This window comes from Salvelinus namaycush, chromosome 18, assembly GCF_016432855.1.
Source record: "Salvelinus namaycush isolate Seneca chromosome 18, SaNama_1.0, whole genome shotgun sequence".
NCBI classification, from domain to species: Eukaryota; Metazoa; Chordata; class Actinopteri; order Salmoniformes; family Salmonidae; genus Salvelinus; species Salvelinus namaycush.
The window spans coordinates 24,464,665-24,485,420 of NC_052324.1; the positions used below are offsets into that span (position 1 = coordinate 24,464,665).

The 20,756-nt window shown below is 43.2% G+C and overlaps 1 protein-coding gene across 5 annotated transcripts in view; it reads left to right on the forward strand.

Annotated features, from left to right (window-relative positions):
- The window catches only part of LOC120063255 (autism susceptibility gene 2 protein-like), a 462,402-nt gene that overhangs the window by 304,247 nt on the left and 137,399 nt on the right, over positions 1-20,756 (forward strand). For all 5 annotated transcript variants that reach the window (XM_039013504.1, XM_039013509.1, XM_039013505.1 and 2 more), the window contains one exon: positions 13,327-13,356. In XM_039013504.1, the coding sequence (XP_038869432.1) occupies positions 13,327-13,356 (30 nt within the window). The remainder of the gene's footprint in view (positions 1-13,326; positions 13,357-20,756) is intronic.

Below are 20,756 nucleotides of genomic sequence, written 5' to 3' on the forward strand. Positions count from 1 at the left end.
CGTCTGCAGTATAGTACCCAATCCTATCCTGCCATCTGCAATATAGTACCCAACCCTACCATACCATCTGTAGTATAGTACCCAACTGTACCTTACCATCTGCAGTATAGTACCCAACCCTACCGTCTTATATATAGGACCCTACCCTATCCTGCCATATCTTCCTGCTGATTTTAGCTGCATTGTCTCAGAGCTGTCTTTACATCTGGCAGAAGAGAGAAGCTCCTGACGGTGATGGGCACTGTGACTGTCTCTGCAGTGACGGCTGGGCTCCATAAGGGGTGGGCTGAGCCCACCTTCCCTGGTTCAGTATTAGCAGCGGCAGACAGCGTCATGTCTCTCTCCTCTCTCTGAAGACAGGGAAGGCTGGTTGGCTGGCTGGGGGAGGAGTCAGTTGGAACTGAGTTGTCAGCCATTATTTTGGGTCTTATAGAATATGAGGAGAAACAAGAGTAGAACACAGCTGTTTTTTCACTGTCTGGCTCTGAGGGGGAGCCATGAGAGAGAGAGGGAGGAAGAGATTGAAGGAGCAGGGAAAGAGAGAGAGGGAGGGAGAGGAGAGAGAAAAAGACAGAGAGAGAGAGGGAGGGAGAGAGAGCTCTCAACTTTGATGTGTGATGATTTCGCTGCAGCTCTGGGTCAAACGCTGCCAGTGTTTTGTGTTTGTCTTTGTTTCGTCTTCCCAATGCTCCTCTAAATTATTCACAGCCTGAGGATGTGCTCCTCCTCTCCCCTCCTCCTTCCTCGCTCTCTCTCATATCCCTCTCTCTGTGCTCGCTCTTTTTTTCTCTCTCTCGCTCTCTCTCTCTCTTCCCTGCTCCATCTCTCATGATAGCTTGTTTTGGAGAGATTAACAGAAGTTTCCCTCTTTCTCTCAGGTTAATTCACTTCACTTCACCCCACCCACCCCCATACCCCTTTCCAACCCTTCATTACTGACTACATACAGTATCTCACCCTCCTCCTTTCATCACTCTCCCCCCTCCTCTCTCTCTCTCAGTTGACATACCTAAGGCAGACATTGCTTTTTAAGGAGGATAGAACCAGCTGTTAACATCTCTTTATTTTCTCTGTCTCTCTCTCTCTCCATCAGTAGTGTTATTCATTCTCTCCATAGCTGTCAGTAGTGTCAGTAAAACAAGTGTCTGCCCTTTCATTTTCTAAACAGTAGTCTCTGTGATGAGGATTTCAGCCCAGGGTGAGGAAAGTTAGTTTGCCTGGGCACTGGGCAGCTCAGTGAAGCTATGGTTCTGCACCTAGAGTTTTGTCTTCCATCCTTCATCCTCTAATGATTTCCAATGACTTAGTTCTCCTTGTATATCCAAGTTCAGAGAGAACCCAAGAGCAAGCCAAATCCTCTGGAAGTTGATGTCACTGATTAAAGACCTGTTGGCCAGCTTTCACCTCTAGGACAGACATACAGACAGTAACATGTAGCAGGGGAGGAATTGGGCCTTAGACTGCGTCCCAAATGGCTCCCTATTCCCTATACAGTGCAATACTTTTTACCAGAGCCCTATGATCAAAAGTAGTGCACTATATAAGGAATAGGGTTTCATTTGGGATGGAGACTTAGTGTGGGAGATGCTACTCTCATCTCATCTGAGGCCAGGAGCTCACATGTAGTATTTCTATTAGATTTGGGATTGGGATTAACCCTCTTGTTTTGCTGTAGATGAATGCTGTGTTAACTGGTTGTAGAACAAGATACAGTAGAAAACCCTGCACATGTATTACAGACAGACAGGAAGGGGGGCGGAGATGAGCTATACTGTCCTGTCCAACTGAGGAGAGAGGGAGTTGAATCCAGTCCCAGCCAGTGCCACAGGACACTCATTTGTAATTCTTTAGCCTGCATATGACAGTTTTTGATCATTGCAGAGGGGAAAAGAGGGTGGGAGGCAAGAGGGAATGGAAGGAGGAAAAGGAGGGACGAGAACGGCCCCCTCTGGCAGTTGCTGTCACCCAGCATGAATGCCCCTATGGCCGAATGACAAGTCTAGCGTGAAACGCTTGGCTGGCCCCCGAAATTAGCAGTAGAGCCCCCCGGTGGCACATGCTTCTCATGACCAGCGCACAGTGGGCTGCTGCAAGACTCTTTTCATTAAGTCTGTGCCCTCACAGCCGCTGACTCCCCCTCTCCCTCTCTCCCTCCCTATCCCTTTGCATAGGTTAGAAGTCAATAAACGGCATCTGTAGTACTCATCACAATGCTGTCCGAGAGAACAAAAGCTACAGGGAAGGGGAAGCCTTATCTCTCTCCCCCTTTCGCTCTTTCTGTGAGGGAGGGGTCGAGAAAGAAAGAGAGAGCGAGAGAGAGGGAGGGAAGGACGGAGAGGGAGAGAGAAACTGTACAGAGCAATGCCCAGAGGCTCAATCTGTTCCTCACTGAGCTACATCAGTGTGAGAGACGTTGGCGCAGGCCTCAGGGAAGCCTCCACTCGCTCCATCAAACTGTCAGGCAGCCAGTGGAGCCCGTGCCACGCCGTGCAGAGCAGGGAGACTCTCAGCTGCCCTCGGGGCCAGTTCAAGTCAACATCCCATTTCCTTCCTTCCTCTGCTAATTTCTCCTAAACCCGACTTAAATTTCCAATGCTGTCTGCCGCTGTAGCTCTGCTCTGCGGTGGGGTGGGGGCAGGAGCTGTATCAAAACAGAGGAGGGTGGGGGCAGGAGCTGTATTAAAACAGAGGAGGGTGTGGGCCAGGAGCCGTATCAAAACAGACGAGGGTGGGGGCAGGAGCTGTATCAAAACAGAGGAGGGTGGGGGCAGGAGCTGTATTAAAATAGAGGAGGGTGGTGTTGTGTGGGTGTCTCTGATGGGGGGAGGTGCTTGCTGGTTGTGGTGGTTGTGGTGTTCTCTGGAAACTGTGAGGCGAGAGAAGAGAGTAGACAGTCAGGGGAGAAAACAGGAAGCCAAGGGGGCCATATGAAAGATGAGTTGCTAAAATGATGCCGTAAATCAGTACTTTTCTCTTTCTCTATCTCGCCTCGCTCTCTCTCTGTATTATTCCAATTCTCTCTTCCACCTCCATTTTCTCCCTCTCTCCTAGGGCTGTAGCGTATGCATAATACCGTTGTGTATTCCCAGTACCTTTGCTGCTGGCTTTTTGTCCGCTTGTTTTTTCCTCATGAATAAATGCTCCCCCATCTCTCCTATCAGTCCCATTAGATTCTGCTCCCCTCCTCTCCCTGCCAGAGCCAGACTATTGTGAGAGCCTGCCAACACCCCCTCAGCCCTCAGCCCCCATCCCCTAGCGAGTAGTGAAAGCAAAGGCTGAGGGATTTCTAGTTGGAAGGCACAGGGCAGTCCTTTAATTTAGAGAGGGACTCTCTGGATTCGACCGTTGGGCTAGCGGTCCCTGATGGAGGCTGTTTACACGTGGTCTGGGTTTTGTAAAGCCGCGCTTGGCCTGGCAGGATTGGCCTACAGAAGTAGGATCTTAATTTGAGCAGCAAATTAAAATAATCCTGCAGCAACAAGAAATGTGAATTATTATACTGAAAAAATATATAAACGCAACATGTAAAGTTGCGTGGATTATATACAGTGCATTCGGAAAGTATTCAGACCCCTTGACTTTTTCACATTTTGTTACTTTATAGCCTTATTCTGAAATGTATTAAATACCTTATAATGACAAAGCAAAAACTGTTTTTTAGAAATGTTTGCAAATGTATTAAAAATAAAAAACAGACATACCTTATCTACATAAGTATTCAGACCCTTTGCTGTGAGACTCAAAATTGAGCTCAGGTGCATTCTGTTTCTATTGATCATCCTTGAGATGTTTCTACAACTTGATTGGAGTCCACCTGTGATATATTCAATTGATTGGACATGATTTGGAGAGACACACACCTGTCTATATAAGGTCCCACAGTTGACAGTACATGTCAGAGCAGTGGCGCCCTGCCAGTGCCCGGGTATTGTGTATAGATTGATGAGTAACAAAATGTGGAAAAAGTAAATGTGGATTATAATTAATGGACATTTTTGTAGGGGTTAATAAAGTTTTCATAAGGGAAAATCAAGTCTGAAATTTAATAGTGGAAATTAAGAACTTCAGAAGCCTTTTTAAACCTCAAATACACTACAAGTTTTAAATGTCCTGCATTGCAGGAACGTTCTCCTGCAACACAGTGATCAAATTAAGATCCTTCATCTTTATATTGTTCTCTGGATGATTTACATGGCTCCGTGCTCCAGCTCCCTATAGTATGTCAGCTCCTCAGGTCCTCCCAAAGAACCACAGTGTCTTGTCTAATGTAAAGAAAAGAGCCCTATCTCTCTCCTATACGCTCTACTCTCTCTCTCTCTGCGCTCAGCTCTCTGCTTGTACAGCCATATCAGAGGTCCCCAGCTCAAATATAGTTTTACATCAGAGCCGGGGCCTCTTCTTTTCATGGTCGATATCATTTCCGCCTGCAGAGCTTTTCTCTCCGAGCCTCCATCTTCAGCTGGATCAATACCTCCCTAATCCCCAGCCCTTGGTCTGACCCCTGGTAATCACCTGACTTCCCATGCAGCCCCCAGGCAAGGTCAAGGGTCAAATGGCTGTATAGATCTGAGCCTTTGATCAAATCAGAGTGTCTGGTGGTGCACTCACATGCAGGTGCCAGGAAGGGTCAAGAGGAACTACTTTATATATATATTTTTTCTCTTCTCAAAGGTTGAGAAGGTTGAACAGTGGTGACAATGTTAGTCGAGTTGTGTAAAGGGTAGAAGCCCAGTGTTAGAGACCATGAACCCTGTGGTGCTGGTAGACTATTTACAGTGGGAAAACATAACCACTGGCCTCTCTCTTCCTTTCTATTGAAAAATCTAAATGTTTTGTTTGCTCCAGCCTTGGTTTACTGCAACTCAATGCATTGTGTGCTCTTCCGTAGCGCGCCCAGAAGAGAGGTTTATTTGGTGCATTTTCCCCTTGTTTGTTATGCAATCAGAATAATCTCGGCGTCCTCTCGACCCCCCAGCCTCTATGATGACTCATCATCATGTTGAGACTGAGAGGGGCATGCAAGAAGCATCACCTCCATGAATTATGGATGTCTGAATCCTGTAGGAAGAAGTGCTTAACATGCTCTGTGATGCTCTGTGATGCCATGGAGACCTCCTGGGCTGCTGCTAACAACATGCCTGGTGGTTGGCGTCCTGGGGCACTAGGAGCGGTGGCAGAGGGTACCTGTCCCTGCTGGGGTACCTGCTGGTACAGATACAGGGACAATATCTGCATCCTAAATGACACCCAATTCCCTTTATAGTGCAATACTTTTGACCAGGGTTAAAAGTAATGCACTATTAAGGGAATATAGTGGCATTTGGGATGCACATAATATCACACACCTCATCTCCGGAGCCACAGGAGGGAAATTGAGGTGGAGGAAATTGTGGCTGTTTCATGCGTAAAGCTACCATTGAATCCCAATGTATCTGGATAAGCCATTAGGCCAACACAGAGTGCCTCTGAGATCTCAAACAGTATTGAGTCTGTGCTTTTCACCACGCCCTCCAATAATAAACCAAAATGGCCATTTAAGACACTGTCTGAGGAGAACTGGCCCTGGATTTAGACCATTCTCTCTGACAACATGAAGATGCCCAACTGTCTCACCCTTTTGGCTTTTCAACAGTGAATATGAGGTCTTATCATAATCTGTGGGTGGTTAAGTATTTCTGAGACTATTTTTGTTTGGCTGAGGCACAAATATTGATAGTTTCAGTATAACCTCACAGTTACATTTTTGGAGAGAAAGCTGACAGTGAAATGTATGCACTACAAGCCTCCGTTCTTGTTTTGCTTCCTTGTGGATATCTCACAGCCAGGGTGGCCCCAATCAGTATTCAGGCAGACAGCCCCCAGCAGACATTGATGCTGTGCCAGTATTTATGTCGCCGGGCAAGTTTCTCCCTCTCGTTCCAAGGCAAATTCATTGCAAGTCTCTTCAGAATGTGACAGGTGGAACTGTGTGATTAATTTGGGCAGTCGTTTTTAATGTGCTCCGGGATGCGCAACTCTTATTGTCTTCCCCCACACACGTCTATTACGAAATCTGCCAGAAAAATGTCAGGAAGAATCATCCGGTTGGTTCCACCCCTGTCTCCTGTCTCGTCCTCAGCCCTGCTGCTTCATTCCAGGTCTGAGATATGAGGTTGTCATGGGGCTAGCCTAGCACTGAGACCCAGTCTGGACTGCTGTTTCTCTGTCTGAATAAATCTCCCGCTCCCAACGTGTTGAAAGCTGCGTAAATGTCAAAACCATGCGTTTGAGGTGTGGAGGAGAGGAGAGGGATGGGGAGGCTGGGGGTGAGGAAGGGGTAGGGGGGCAGAGAAACTGAACCATCCCGTGAAGCTAGTCCCTGGTTACATGCGGTTGCCAGGTGCAGATGTTGCTGCTCACTCTGCCTGCCTCCGAACCGGTAGCCAGGTATTCTCTCTCTTCTCTCCTTTTTTTTTTGTTGGATGGGGGTTGTTTTTGAATATCCATGAGAGGGCAAACCTACCGGGGCCTTGCTCCTGTCCGGGAACTTTGTGAGCAACATATCTCTCGGCTTTTAACAATGTCCCCTCTGACTGGTCCAGCCTGCCATCATGCTGTTGGTGTGTTTGTGGTTTTGTCCCCTCTGACTGGTCCAGCCTGCCATCATGCTGTTGGTGTGTTTGTGGTTTTGTCCCCTCTGACTGGTCCAGCCTGCCATCATGCTGTTGGTGTGTTTGTGGTTTTGTCCCCTCTGACTGGTCCAGCCTGCCATCATGCTGTTGGTGTGTTTGTGGTTTTGTCCCCTCTGACTGGTCCAGCCTGCCATCATGCTGTTGGTGTGTTTGTGGTTTTGTCCCCTCTGACTGGTCCAGCCTGCCATCATGCTGTTGGTGTGTTTGTGGTTTTGTCCCCTCTGACTGGTCCAGCCTGCCATCATGCTGTTGGTGTGTTTGTGGTTTTGTCCCCTCTGACTGGTCCAGCCTGCCATCATGCTGTTGGTGTGTTTGGTTTTGTCCCCTCTGACTGGTCCAGCCTGCCATCATGCTGTTGGTGTGTTTGTGGTTTTGTCCCCTCTGACTGGTCCAGCCTGCCATCATGCTGTTGGTGTGTTTGTGGTTTTGTCCCCTCTGACTGGTCCAGCCTGCCATCATGCTGTTGGTGTGTTTGTGGTTTTGTCCCCTCTGACTGGTCCAGCCTGCCATCATGCTGTTGGTGTGTTTGTGGTTTTGTCCCCTCTGACTGGTCCAGCCTGCCATCATGCTGTTAGTGTGTTTGTGGTTTTGTCCCCTCTGACTGGTCCAGCCTGCCATCATGCTGTTAGTGTGTTTGTGGTTTTGTCCCCTCTGACTGGTCCAGCCTGCCATCATGCTGTTGGTGTGTTTGTGGTTTTGTCCCCTCTGACTGGTCCAGCCTGCCATCATGCTGTTGGTGTGTTTGTGGTTTTGTCCCCTCTGACTGGTCCAGCCTGCCATCATGCTGTTGGTGTGTTTGGTTTTGTCCCCTCTGACTGGTCCAGCCTGCCATCATGCTGTTGGTGTGTTTGTGGTTTTGTCCCCTCTGACTGGTCCAGCCTGCCATCATGCTGTTGGTGTGTTTGTGGTTTTGCATTTTCACCATTTGGCTAATGTGTTCCCTCTTCTCGCTTGGCCCTAGCTGGCTACTACAGTACAGAGGATGTTCTCTCAGTTCAACAGTGAGGGAATAGGCGAGTGCTGCTCTACCCAGCCACTTTACAACCATATTGTACAGGATGGCATTGGCCCAATTAGGGCTGTCCCCGACAAAAAAACATCTTGGTTGGCCGAGAGTCGTCTGTTCTTTAAAATGTGTATTTTTCCATATATAAACACACCCTTTGTTTGAATAAAATCAATTATATGTAGGCTACAGTACTTTGCCTGATGCTTTAAGTACTGCAATTAAAAAGTATGACACACAAATTACTAAGGAGGGAGACAGAGATCAATATAGCCTAACCAGAAAAAAAGAACTGTTCCCGACCCGAACCACCTCCTCCCGCTGCCCGCTGCTGCTGGCCTTTGCAGATTCCGACATTATGCTCCAGAAGTTGCCGGTAATAGGCCACACCAGCGGTCGGCAACCTTTTCCATTTGGAGTGCCAAGTTAACCACATAACATTGATTTTGAGATATGAAGAATTTATTATAAATTAAATAAAACTGTTCCATGAAAATGTGCATATGTAAATCGTAACTGGCACGCAGATCAGTAGAAATGGTAGGTTAATCAACATTCTATCTAAATGAAAATGATACAAATATAAAAGTAACTTATATTGCCAATATGTAAAAATAGCCTACACAGCCAACAAATAATAACATTGCAGCCCGCAGGTAGAAAATATCCTGATAAAAATAAATATCCTATCAATCACATTGGCTATACATACAGTAGCCTGTCTGCAAGGAACTTGAAACATTGTATCAACTATTAACTTGAGTTTCCTGGGCCAGTGAGTTCCGGACGGACGGACAGACAGACAGACACAGCTGCAGGGTATTTGCGCAAGGCATAAGAAGTAATCAGGAAGGCCTTTTTTATGACATTTCCACAGGATCAGAGCATGACATTTTTTCAGATTTCATGCTGAGTGGTTATCAAAAGGGAGAGAGCTGGAAAGATGTTTCAAACGGGCTACGTTGAGGAACTATTGTCATTCTCAATGGATGTAAAAACAGACTTAGTTTACTTGCTTTGAGAAGCTCCACAGTGAGTTAAGACATTCAGAAATAGTATCAGATCCCCAAATGGGCACATTTTTTAATCCTACATTTGCGCATAGGCCAGGTAGTCTAGGCCTAGTTATATGCGTAATCAGGTGTGTGTCCTTACTCAGGATTGACAGGAGCGCTCCAAACAAAAAACAATGAATAAATTGACAACTCGTGAATGGAATGAAATAAACCAACGCTTTTTGTGTAGCCTAGATTTTTGTTTCGACTCCTACAATGACAACGGTAAGACTGTTATAACAATATATTGAATGCATTAACAGAAATTACCGTAACCAAACAAACATTGTAGATGACAAATTATGGTAATTAATGGTAAATGTACTACTGGTGATGCTTGTGTGCCATCCCCGCGGCCTTCACAATGGATTAGTCCACTCAGACAGGCGTGAATCAGACAGGTGTCTCTTGTCCCACAGTTGTGTCAAGTTGGCTGGATGTCCTTTGGGTGGTGAACCATTCTTGATACACACTGGAAACTGTTGAGCGTGAAAAACCCAGCAGTGTTGCAGTTCTTGACACATACCTGTGAGCCTGGCACATACTACCATACCCCGTTCAAAGGCACTTCACCCTTTGAATGGTACACGTACACAAACCATGATACACAAACCATGTGTCTCAAGGCTTAACAATCCTTCTTAAACCCATCTCCTCCCCTTCATCTACGCTGATTGAATTGGATTTAACAGGTGACATCAATAAGGGATCACAGCTTTTGCCTGGATTCACCTGGTCAGACTATGTCATGGAAAAGGCAGGTGTTCTTAATGTTTTGTACACTCAGTGTAGACTCCGCAAAGGCATATAATACTATGTAGTAATAGCCTGGAGCCATGCTAGCCAAACACCTCCCTGACAGACCCCCTCCATCTCCTCTATCTTTTTAGTGTTTTGTTCTCACTTTTCACTTGCCTCTCCTACCCAAATGAGAACACCTTTCCAGAAAAATCACATGATTTCACATGAACTCTCACATGCGAAATCATGTGAAAACAAGTGTTTTTGGAACAGTTCACATGTTTTCATGTGCATCATGTTATCACATGTTGCTTTAAACATTGCCACATGTTATCACATTAACTTCACATTAGATCACGTGTTTTTGGAACCATTCATGTGTTCACATGTGAAATTCATGTATTTTTATCCATAAGGGCAACTCCATCCTTTCCAGTCTGCTGCAGGAGATGTTTCTTAACGGGTTGGCTGTGGGGGGATGAGAGCTCTGCTTTGCTATTTTGTTATTATTTTCCTCCTTATCCTTCTCCTACTATCTAGTCCTCTGTGGCCTCCTCATCCTCTCCTCTACATTCTCATCCTCAGTGAGACCATCCTGCAGGTCTGCGCTTGGGGATTTCAGCTATAGACAGAATCCTCCTATTCTGTTCATCTCCATTGCCAATGCAGGTTTTTAGCTCGGCTCCAACAATAACAGTGGGAACTAGCATTACTGTGTGAGGCGCCCGGCTGTTGTGGTGCACACTAAGAACACATTTCTCCCAGGTCCCTGGGTATGATCTCAAACCAGGATCTATTTACTTCCAGGCTCATTGTCAACAGGAAAATCAAGCAAGGAGAAAGGCTGGTGTTTTTTGTTTTAAAAATGACTGAGTGGTAAGAGAAAGACAAATGTTGCTTCATTACAGGTTGTGTTGAGCCAGTAACAGGCTCATCTAGGTAGAAATATGTGACAATCAATTTGCTGAGAACCCCCGGCGCTGAATGGGAAAGGGATTGACAGGGGGCCTAAGCCACTTGCAGTTCTGTAATGCCCTGTACCTTTAATGAATGCATTTTGACAAGTAAAGCCCTGGAATTATGGTTTGGAAACATTCCCCAGAGAATTAAGGGACATGCAGCAAACAGGATGGTTTTTTCTCTCTATTCCTGAACTCACTCTCACACGCATGCACATGCACGCGTACATACATAGACACGTGCATACACACATAATTGATTATACACAATGGAACATTCGCGTAGGCTTTGTGTTGTAAAAAGACATTATAATGTCAAGGCCTTTTGATTATCCTATCTTTCCCTCTCTTTCTGTTTCTGTTTCTCTCTGAATCTCTCTTTCTCTCTCTGAATCTCTTTCTCTGAATCTCTCTTTCTCTCTCTTTCTCTCTCTTTCTCTTTCTCTCTCTTTCTCTTTCTCTCTCTGAATCTCTCTTTCTCTGAATCTCTCTGAATCTCTCTGAATCTGTCTGTCTCCTTCTCTCTCTGAATCTCTCTTTCTCTCTCTCTGAATCTCTCTCTTTCTCTTTCTCTCTCTTTCTCTTTCTCTCTCTGAATCTCTCTTTCTCTCTCTGAATCTCTCTCTCTTTCTCTTTCTCTCTTTCTCTTTCTCTCTCTGAATCTCTCTTTCTCTTTCTCTCTCTTTCTCTCTCGTTCTCTTTCTCTCTCTCAATCTCTCTCTCTCTTTCTCTCTCTGAATCTCTCTTTCTCTCTCTGAATTTCTCTTTCTCTCTCTTTCTCTCTCTTTCTCTTTCTCTCTTTCTCTCTCTCTTTCTCTTTCTCTCTCTGAATCTCTCTTTCTCTTTCTCTCTCTGAATCTCTCTTTCTCTTTCTCTCTCTGAATCTCTCTTTCTCTTTCTCTCTCTCAATCTCTCTTTCTCTTTCTCAATCTCTCTTTCTCTCTCTGAATCGCTCTTTCTGTTTCTCTTTCTCTCACTCTCTCTCTTTTTCACTCACTGCCTCTGAATAGCATCAACGACTTTGATTAGTTCTAGAAAGGAAATCAATGCATTAATAATTATGTCCCTCTTTTTTATCGACCTGACCTCCAGTTTAAATGTCTCAGCTCCCCTTCTCCTGTAAGAATGGTTCAATATGGGAGTTTAGGACTTCACCATGGCCTTAAGATGTTATATAGACAGATATAACAACCACACACACACACACACAGTCACTCATGTCATGTTGAGCCACAGAATCTCTTGACTTACCTCTGTCCCCAGTCAGGAGAAGTCTTCTGAATGAGATGATTTAAGGGCAGGAGTGTAGCTCTCTGGAGAGATCTTGGCCTCTGGGCGGTAGCATACCTGGGTTCAAATACTATTTGAAATTATGTCAAAAAATTAAGCTGGGCTTGATTGAGTTTGCCAGGGGCAATAGAACCAATAGAGCCGTCACAAAAGTGCAAACGCACCAATCTAGCACTCCACGCAGGCTAAAGCAAACGCTAACCGTTTTTGATAGCTTTTGAATAGTATTTGAATCCAGGTCTGGACTGTAGTGCTGATTGCTCCGCGTTACTTAATTCTACATTTAGACCCACCATGCTACAACACAATGGACCACTGTGTCTCCTTTGACCCAACATCTCCCTTTGTGCCGGAGCTCTGAAAAGCAGTTAAACCAAATAAAGAGGGGCACTTAAATATGTTGCCACAGAAACTTAATTGACAGATTGAAGCCAGGCAGGCAGTGTTTTTCAGGTGGCCTTCTCTTCTTCTCTTCTCTATGGCTCTTTGCGTGAATAGCTTTTCTCTTTTCTCCCTGGCTCCCCCACTGTGAGGTCCAGGAGGTCTCACCAACCGGTCCACTCCTATTTCCACAACTTCACTTCCCATTGTAGTGTGAGAGGGGCGGCCTGGAGGAACATTTATTCACTTTAAACACCTAATGAACGTGAGAAACGGAAGTAGAGAAGAAATGAGAGAAGAGCTTGTGTGCCTTGTAAAGGAATGCTAGTCATGCAGGACACAGGTGGCTATAGAGGTTGTGGCATTCTACAGAATTAGAATCTTAGTTTGATCACTTTTGGTGATGAGAATTTTCCTGCACATTAGGAAATGGAGATGAGCTTCATAATTTACATAAATTCACTGAAAACCCATACTAACACACGGTTATATTAACAATATTGCACTTTTCATGTAGCCTAATTTTGGCCAGCTAATAGCTTAACCACTGATCAAACAACATTATGGACTAAACATTCAAATCCTGTTGCTGCAGGATTATTTTGGTGTAACAATACTGATCTAATTAAGATCCATACCTGTAGGCTACATCAGTATATTCTATATACAGTATACTACATATATACTACATCTGTATAAACCATATGCAGTATACTATTCCATAATTGCACTTTTGCATTTTAAAACTTGTAGTCCTTTTCACAATTAGACTTGAAATGCATTAATGTTAACATACTAATGAAAAATGTAGTTTATAGGATATTATGATCTAATGATGTGTGGAAAGCGCAAATGATAAATTCACATCATAATCCAAATAATAATGGACAAGTTTCTGTTGAATGAAAAACCTTCACTCTACAACACTGCTTATTATTCTTCTGGGTTTTTTTCAACCTTTTGTAAACCATTGTATTTGCACAGAAAACTCCAGAGTATCGTTATTGTATTGTATTGTGTACTGCTTTTAAACCTTGAAAACTCTCTCAAACGCCACACTTTCTCTCCCTTCATCTTCCCTTGTTTGTGTTGAAAGCTGTCACTGAACAAGAAGTCACATAAAAATAACATATGCACTGATTATGAGTTTGTTGGTGATGGTGGTTGGGGAAGGGGGGATAAAATGAATAATTCCTTATGTTTCCCTTTCTCTTCCCTTGTAGTGTGACAGCGAGAGTGACGTTGATGACAAGGTAAGACTTTTTTCTGTTTATTTTCCCCACCACATGACGTGTACGTGAGGAGTTGTGAATAACAAATGTTGGGTTCCTGACTGAAGAAGAAGAAACAGCCTTCGGTTAAAGGGAGGAGGAGAATAACAGACTACTAGATGAGGATGAGTAAGAAAGAAACTGACAAGGAACACAGCTCAGTAAGGTATATATTTGCACTGTTCGTTTTTCACAACGCAAATGATAACACTGCTTTTATAGGTGTAAGAGAATGTTGCGTCTTTTCAACTCCTTAAACCTGTTAACCTCTAACACCTCCCAAACCCGGATCCGGGATCCCCCCCATCAAAAAAGCTGACTAGCATAGCCTAGCCTAAAGCCACAGGGATATCATATAATAAAATGTTCATGAAATTACAAGTCCAAGACACCAAATGAAAGATACACATCTTGTGAATCCAGCCATCATTTCTGATTTTTAAAATGTTTTACAGGGAAGACACAATATGTAAATCTATTAGCTAACCACGTTAACAAAAGACACCACTTTTTTACTCCACCATTTTTTTACTCCATCAGTAGCTATCACAAATTCGACCAAATAAAGATATAAATAGCCACTAACCAAGAAACAACTTCATCAGATGACAGTCTGATAACATATTTATTGTATAGCATATGTTTTGTTAGAAAAATGTGCATATTTCAGGTATAAATCATAGTTTACCATTGCAGCCACCATCACAATTCTCACCAAAGCGACTAGAATAACTACAGAGACCATCGTGTATTACCTAATTACTCATCATAAAACATTTCTTAAAAATACACAGCGTACAGCAGATGAAAGACACAGATCTTGTGAATCCAGCCAATATTTCATTTACATTTACATTTAAGTCATTTAGCAGACGCTCTTATCCAGAGCGACTTACAAGTACATACATTCATACTTTTTTTGTACTGGCCCCCACTTAGAAAATTTCAGATTTTCTAAGTGTTTTACAGCGAAAACACAATATAGCGTTATATTAGCTTACCACAATAGCAAACATCACAACAGCATTGATTCAAGGCAAAAATAGCGATAACGTATAAACCACCAAAATATATTAATTTTTTCACTAACCTTCTCAGAAATCTTCAGATGACAGTCCTATAACATCATATTACACAATGCATATAGAGTTTGTTCGAAAATGTGCATATTTAGCGGCACAAATCGTGGTTATACAATGTGATTAGTGGCCAAAACGTCAAGCAATCTGTCCGGCGCCATCTTGGAGAGGCACCTATTCTAATCGAAAACTATTCATAAACTTGACTAAAAAAATACAGGTTGGACAGCAATTGAAAGACAAATTAGTTCTTAATGCAATCGCTGGGTTACATTTTTAAAATTAACGTTACTTCAAGCATACAGCGTGCGCTAAAGCGAGACGCACCGAAATTCATGGCGGAATTATTATTTGACATTTGTCAACATAAGTACGAATTAACTTTTACCGCCTCTCAACCCCGTATCCGGGATCACCCCCCACCCCCCCCACACTGATTAGCATCGCTAGCATAGCTTCACAAGAAAATAGTAGCATCTAAATATCATTAAATCACAAGTCCAAGACACCAGATGAAAGATACAGATCTTGTGAATAAACCCATCATTTCTGTTTTTTAAAATGTTTTACAGGGAAGACACAATATGTAAATCTATTAGCTAACCACGTTAGCAAAATACACCATCTTTCTTTGTCCACCATTTTCTCTCTCCACCACTAGCTATCACCAATTCGGCTAAACTAAGATATTGATAGCAACAAACCAAGACAAAAACTCATCAGATGACAGTCTGATAACATATTTATGGTATAGGATAGGTGTTGTTAGAAAAAAGTGCATATTTCAGGTAGAAATCACAGTTTACAATTGCACCGACCATCACAAATCGACTAGAATTACTAGATAGAGCAACGTGTATGACCAATTTACTCATCATAAAACATTTCATAAAAATAGACAAAGCATAGCAATGGAAAGACACAGTTCTTGTGATTTCAGACCATATTTCAGATTTTCTAAGCGTTTTTCAGCGAAAACACAATAAATCGATAAGTTAGCATACCACATGTGAAAACGTTAGTAGAGTATGAATTCAAGGCAAAGGGAGCTATAACGTTATCATCGCCAAAATATATTAATTTTTTCACTAACCTTCTCAGAATTCTTCCGATGACACTCCTGTAACATCATTTTACAACATACATATACAGTTTGTTCGAAAAGGTGCATATTTAGCCATACAAAACCGTGGTTATACAATGGAAATAGTCACAACTCAAGCATCAAAATGAGGGACGTCAGCTTTCAGAGTGATCTAGTTTAATCGAAAGCTAATCATATACTTGACTAAAAAATACAGAGTTGACAGGAATCGAAAGACAAATTAGTTCTTAATGCAACCGCTGACTTACATTTTTAAAATTATCCTTACTTTTCAATACAGGGTTCGCCAAGTGAAGCTATACCAAACAAAATGGCGAAATATGCGTTTAAAATATTTCGACAGAACAACGATTTATCATATTAAATATTGCTTACTTTGAGCTGTTCTTCCATCAGATTCTTGGGCAATGTATTCTTTCTTGGGTTTAATCTTCTTTTGGTCGAAAGATGTCCTTTGTCCGTCTAAATGCCCGCTAACGTTCGACCGGGACCCCGAAATGTGCCCGGTGCTTCACATAGAAATGCATCAAAATCGCACTAAACGGATATAAATTGCTATAAAACGGTTTAAATTAACTACCTTATGATGTTTCTAAGTCCTATATCGAATTAAATTACAGACGGATACATTTTACGTTGATAACCGAGCCTTTGAAAATGGCATCCGGAGGTGTCTTCCTGCGTAAAGGCGAGCGTCGAAAGGGGGGCTACCCTCACTCCTTGGTCCTTTATAACCTCTGAGAGCTACGCAGAAGGCCCATTCCACTTCTCATTGGTTACTGACATCCAGGGGAAGGCGGGTGCAGTTCGTGTCGTTCCATAGGATATACACAGACTTTTAAAACTGATCTGAAATCAGAGCTTCGCTCTCAGACCTTTCACTGTCTGTCATGGATTTCGCTGTAGAAAGAGTTCTGGGTCACCCACAGACATCATTCCAACTTTGTATGAAACTAGAAAGTGTTTTCTATCCAATAGAATTAATAATATGCATATTGTACGAGCAAGAATTGAGTACTAGGCAGTTTAATTTGGAGACGACAAAATGCTAATTCGGAACAGCACCCCCTGTAGTCGCAAGAGGTTAACAGCATAAAGACTGCTTACTATTAGCTGAGCTTCCATCAGAATCTTGGGCAAGGTGTCCTTTCTCCAGAACAATCGTCTTTGGGTTGAAAGATGTCCTCTTCTCCTGTCGAAATAGCAGCTAACGATAGCCAACCACTGGAGAGGTGTCCAACTCGTGAAAGCGCATGACAAAGAAATCCCAGAAAATTGCAATAAACTGCTATAAGTCGGTTTAAATTAACTACCTTATGATGTCTTTAACACCTATAACGAATAAAAACATGACCGGAGATATAGAACTACTAAAACGAAAGCGTTTGCAGGACGCCATTGTGATGCCTTCTTGCGCCAGGCGCACCGTTGAAAAGGACGGTACTTCCGTTCCACGGTCTTATATAGGGTCCCAGATTGCGCAATCCACTCCATTCAAATTCTCCCCGCTTACTGACATCTAGAGGAAGACGTATGCAGTGCATGTAGCCCGATGGCTTACATGGGGACTTATAAACTGACCTCAGAACAGGGACCTCGATTTCTGAAATCTCACTCCCTGACAGGAAATGTGCTGCAGAATGAGTTCTGTTTCACTCAGAGAAATAATTCAAACGGTTTTAGAAACTAGAGAGTGTTTTCTATCCAATAGTAATAATAATATGCATATTGTACGAGCAAGAATTGAGTACGAGGCAGTTTAATTTGGGAACTCATTTTTACAAAGTCGAAATGGCGCCCCCATAGGCTCAAGAAGTTAATGACACCTTCAGCCTGTACACAACATATATCACATTTTACATACAGTACAACAATGTGATGCAGAGAAGAACCTGCTTTTAGAATATAGATCATAAATCGCATACAGTGCATTCGGAAAGTATTCAGACCCCTTGACTTTGTTCACGTTGTTTTACGTTACAGCCGTATTCTAGAATGGATTAGATATTTTTTTCTCATCAATTTACACACAATACCCCATAATAACAAAGCAAAAAAAAAATGGGGAAATATCACATTTACAAGTATTCAGTCTTTACTCAGTACTTTGTTGAAGCCCCTTTGGCAGTGATTAAAGCCAAGAGTCTTCTAGGGTATGATGTTACAAGCTTGGCACACCTGTATTTGTGGAGTTTCTCCCATTATTCTCTGCAGATCCTCTCAAGCTCTGTCAGGTTGGATGGGAAGCATTGCTGCACAGCTATTTTCAGGTCTCTCCAGAGATTTTCAATCGGGATCAAGTCCTGGCTCTGGCTGGACCACAAGGACATTCAGAGACTTGTCCCGAAGCCACTCCTGTGTTGTCTTGGCTGTGTGCTTAGGGTCATTGTACCTGTTAGAAGGTGAACCTCAGTCTGAGGTCCTGAGTGGTCTGGAGCAGGTTTTCATCAAGGATCTCTCTGTACTTTGCTCCGTTCATCTTTCCCTCGATCCTTGCCGCTGAAAAACATCCCCACAGCATGATGCTGCCACCACCGTGCTTCATCGTAGGGATGGTGCCAGGTTTCCTACAGATGTGACGCTTAGCATTCAGGCCAAAGAGTTCAATCTTGGTTTCATCAGACCAGAGAATCTTGTTTCTCATGTCAACTGTCAACTGTGGGACCTTATATAGACAGGTGTGTGCCTTTCCAAATCATGTCCAATCAATTGAATTTACCACAGGTGGACTCCAATCAAGTTGTAGAAACATCTCAAGGATGATCAATGGAAACAGGATGCACCTGAGCTCAATTTCGAGGTCCTGAGCAAAGGGTCTGAATACTTATATAAATAAGGTATTTCTGTTTTTTCTTATAATACATGTGCAAAAAATAAATAAATAACTGCTTTCACTTTGTGATTATGGTGTATCGTGCGTAGATTGATGAGGATTTTTATTTATTTAATCTATTTTAGAATAATGCTATAAAAATTCAAGGGGTCTGAATACTTTCCCAATGCACTGTATATCACACTTTTATGTAGGTTTGAACATCATATTCAAATTAATTTAATGCATGAAAATACACTACTGCTGTCCCTAATATCCTTGTGATAGCATTGCAACTTGTATCACAGTCTTTATGTTGTTAAATGGCAGATTTCCAAGTTGCCATCAGTTATACATCATCTGTCAGTCTGTTTGACAGCTGTTGGTGAGTGTCTATAGAGTATTTGTAGTAATACCAATTTCACAACTGAACACTTGTTTATCTAAGTCTTATGGGGTGGCTGGCTCCTTCATCTATGGCTGCTACCAGCACCAGCACCACCAGCCAATCCACCATGAACCACCAATGGGAGCCTCACACATCTTAATTCCCCCGCAGTTTAGCAATTACCCCCTGGTAAATGAATGAGATAGCATGTCTAATCTCCTGTAAGCTTAGCTCCCAGTTCTGTGGAAATGTCTGCGGCTCTGCTCACCCTATAAATAATACATTGATAGCAGCAGCATCATTTGCATTAACTGTAGCTTTGGCAAGTAAATAGGCTTTTATCTCTTCATTGAAACAAAAAGTGAGTGAGTGAGTGAGTCAGGGAAGAGAAGGGGGGAGCCTCTCTCTCGCCCGTCAGTTTGACATGACAGGAAGGGGGGTTTTCAGGACCTGTCAGTTTCCATACAGCTCCCTGGCATCACTATGTTGGGAGAAGGGGGAAGGGGAGGAACTACCCTACAGACAGAATATCCCCTCTCCGTATCCTCAGGTAAACCCGTCCACCCTCCCTCCCTGCTGTTCTATGTCCATACCCCACCTCCTATCCCTGCACCTGCCACATGGAACGTTCATTGCTAATTTGCTGCATGCGAAATAGGAATGTCATATAGTTTATGCCGGTGGATTGCATTAACTACGTATGTGTTGTTCACAACATGCGAAAGCAATTGCTGAATTGCTGCAGATTCTGTGTGTTTTCTCTCTCTCTCAATTCAAGGGGCTTTATTGACATGGGAAACATATGTTAACATTGCCAAAGCAAGTCTGTCTCTCTCTCTCAAGGCTAATCCATCAGAATATATTTTTTTGTATTTAGTGAAAGCATAGGGAATGGGGTGTGGTTGGTTCATATAAGTGCAGCAGTCTTGGGTTTGACTGGCGGTGGGTAACTTTTACCAGGCCGTCTGTCCATGGGGCCTGTGAAAAATGTGCCACCGTCCATAGAAACCAGACAGAGCTTACGCCCATCACAATGAGGCCGTTGTGAATTCCTAAAGTACTACTCTCTGAATGGGCACCATGTCTTTCATGTTCATTACATGAGCTAAAAAAGAAAGTCTGTGTTTGGGTAAGGCTCCTCAGCCTTGGTAAACTGACCACTTATAGATCCAGGAAATGGAGAGGACTATTACCTTCATCAGGAAGACAGAGTGGCTAAATCATCCAGAGAAAATTGCATGATGGGAGTCAGAGAGATGTGGAAGAAATCTTGACAAGCAATCAGTCGAGTAAAATCACCAGTGTAAAATTGGTTTTCATGAGGGGAAAACAAACACTGTCATTTGTAATTGGCCAAACTTAGAATACCTGTGCTGTTTAATTTGCGTCATGTTAACTGTAACAGCAAAACAATGGCTGCTTTCTTTCACATCAGACCAGCAGCCACCTGAATGCCCGCATTGTCAGGATTGAACAGATTACATCAATTAGAATATTGCTTGCAGGTGTGTCCGTTGTGTGCACTCAGTTACACTTATTGTATTTGAATACAACTGTCTGGTAGCCAGCATGATGTATGTTACCACAGGCCAGCCTGGCTAGATATGGACACTTCGTAAAACCATCATATTCAAACACACAGCAGATAAGACTGCAGATGTATTCCAAATGTATTCAGTGTGTGTTTTCTTGAGATTGCTAGGTAATCTCTACTTGAGTCCTATGTTGTAAGTAGGGATGTTTATGTAGATTCACCTGCCTGGCTTTGCCTGCCCCAGAAATACATGCAATCCCAGTCCCACTCAGATTGTTTTCCTATGGCTAGTATTTCCTCCACGGAGCCTAGCTGCCATTTAAAGACGTGTGATTTTCCTCCATTATCTGAACATGATGTTTGACAATGAGAAGTATTCAAAGTCAGAAATAGTAGCCTTGACCCTGAATAACCCCAAGAACACCACAACAGAGGGGCCTGTGTGTAAACAAACCCTGCTGTAC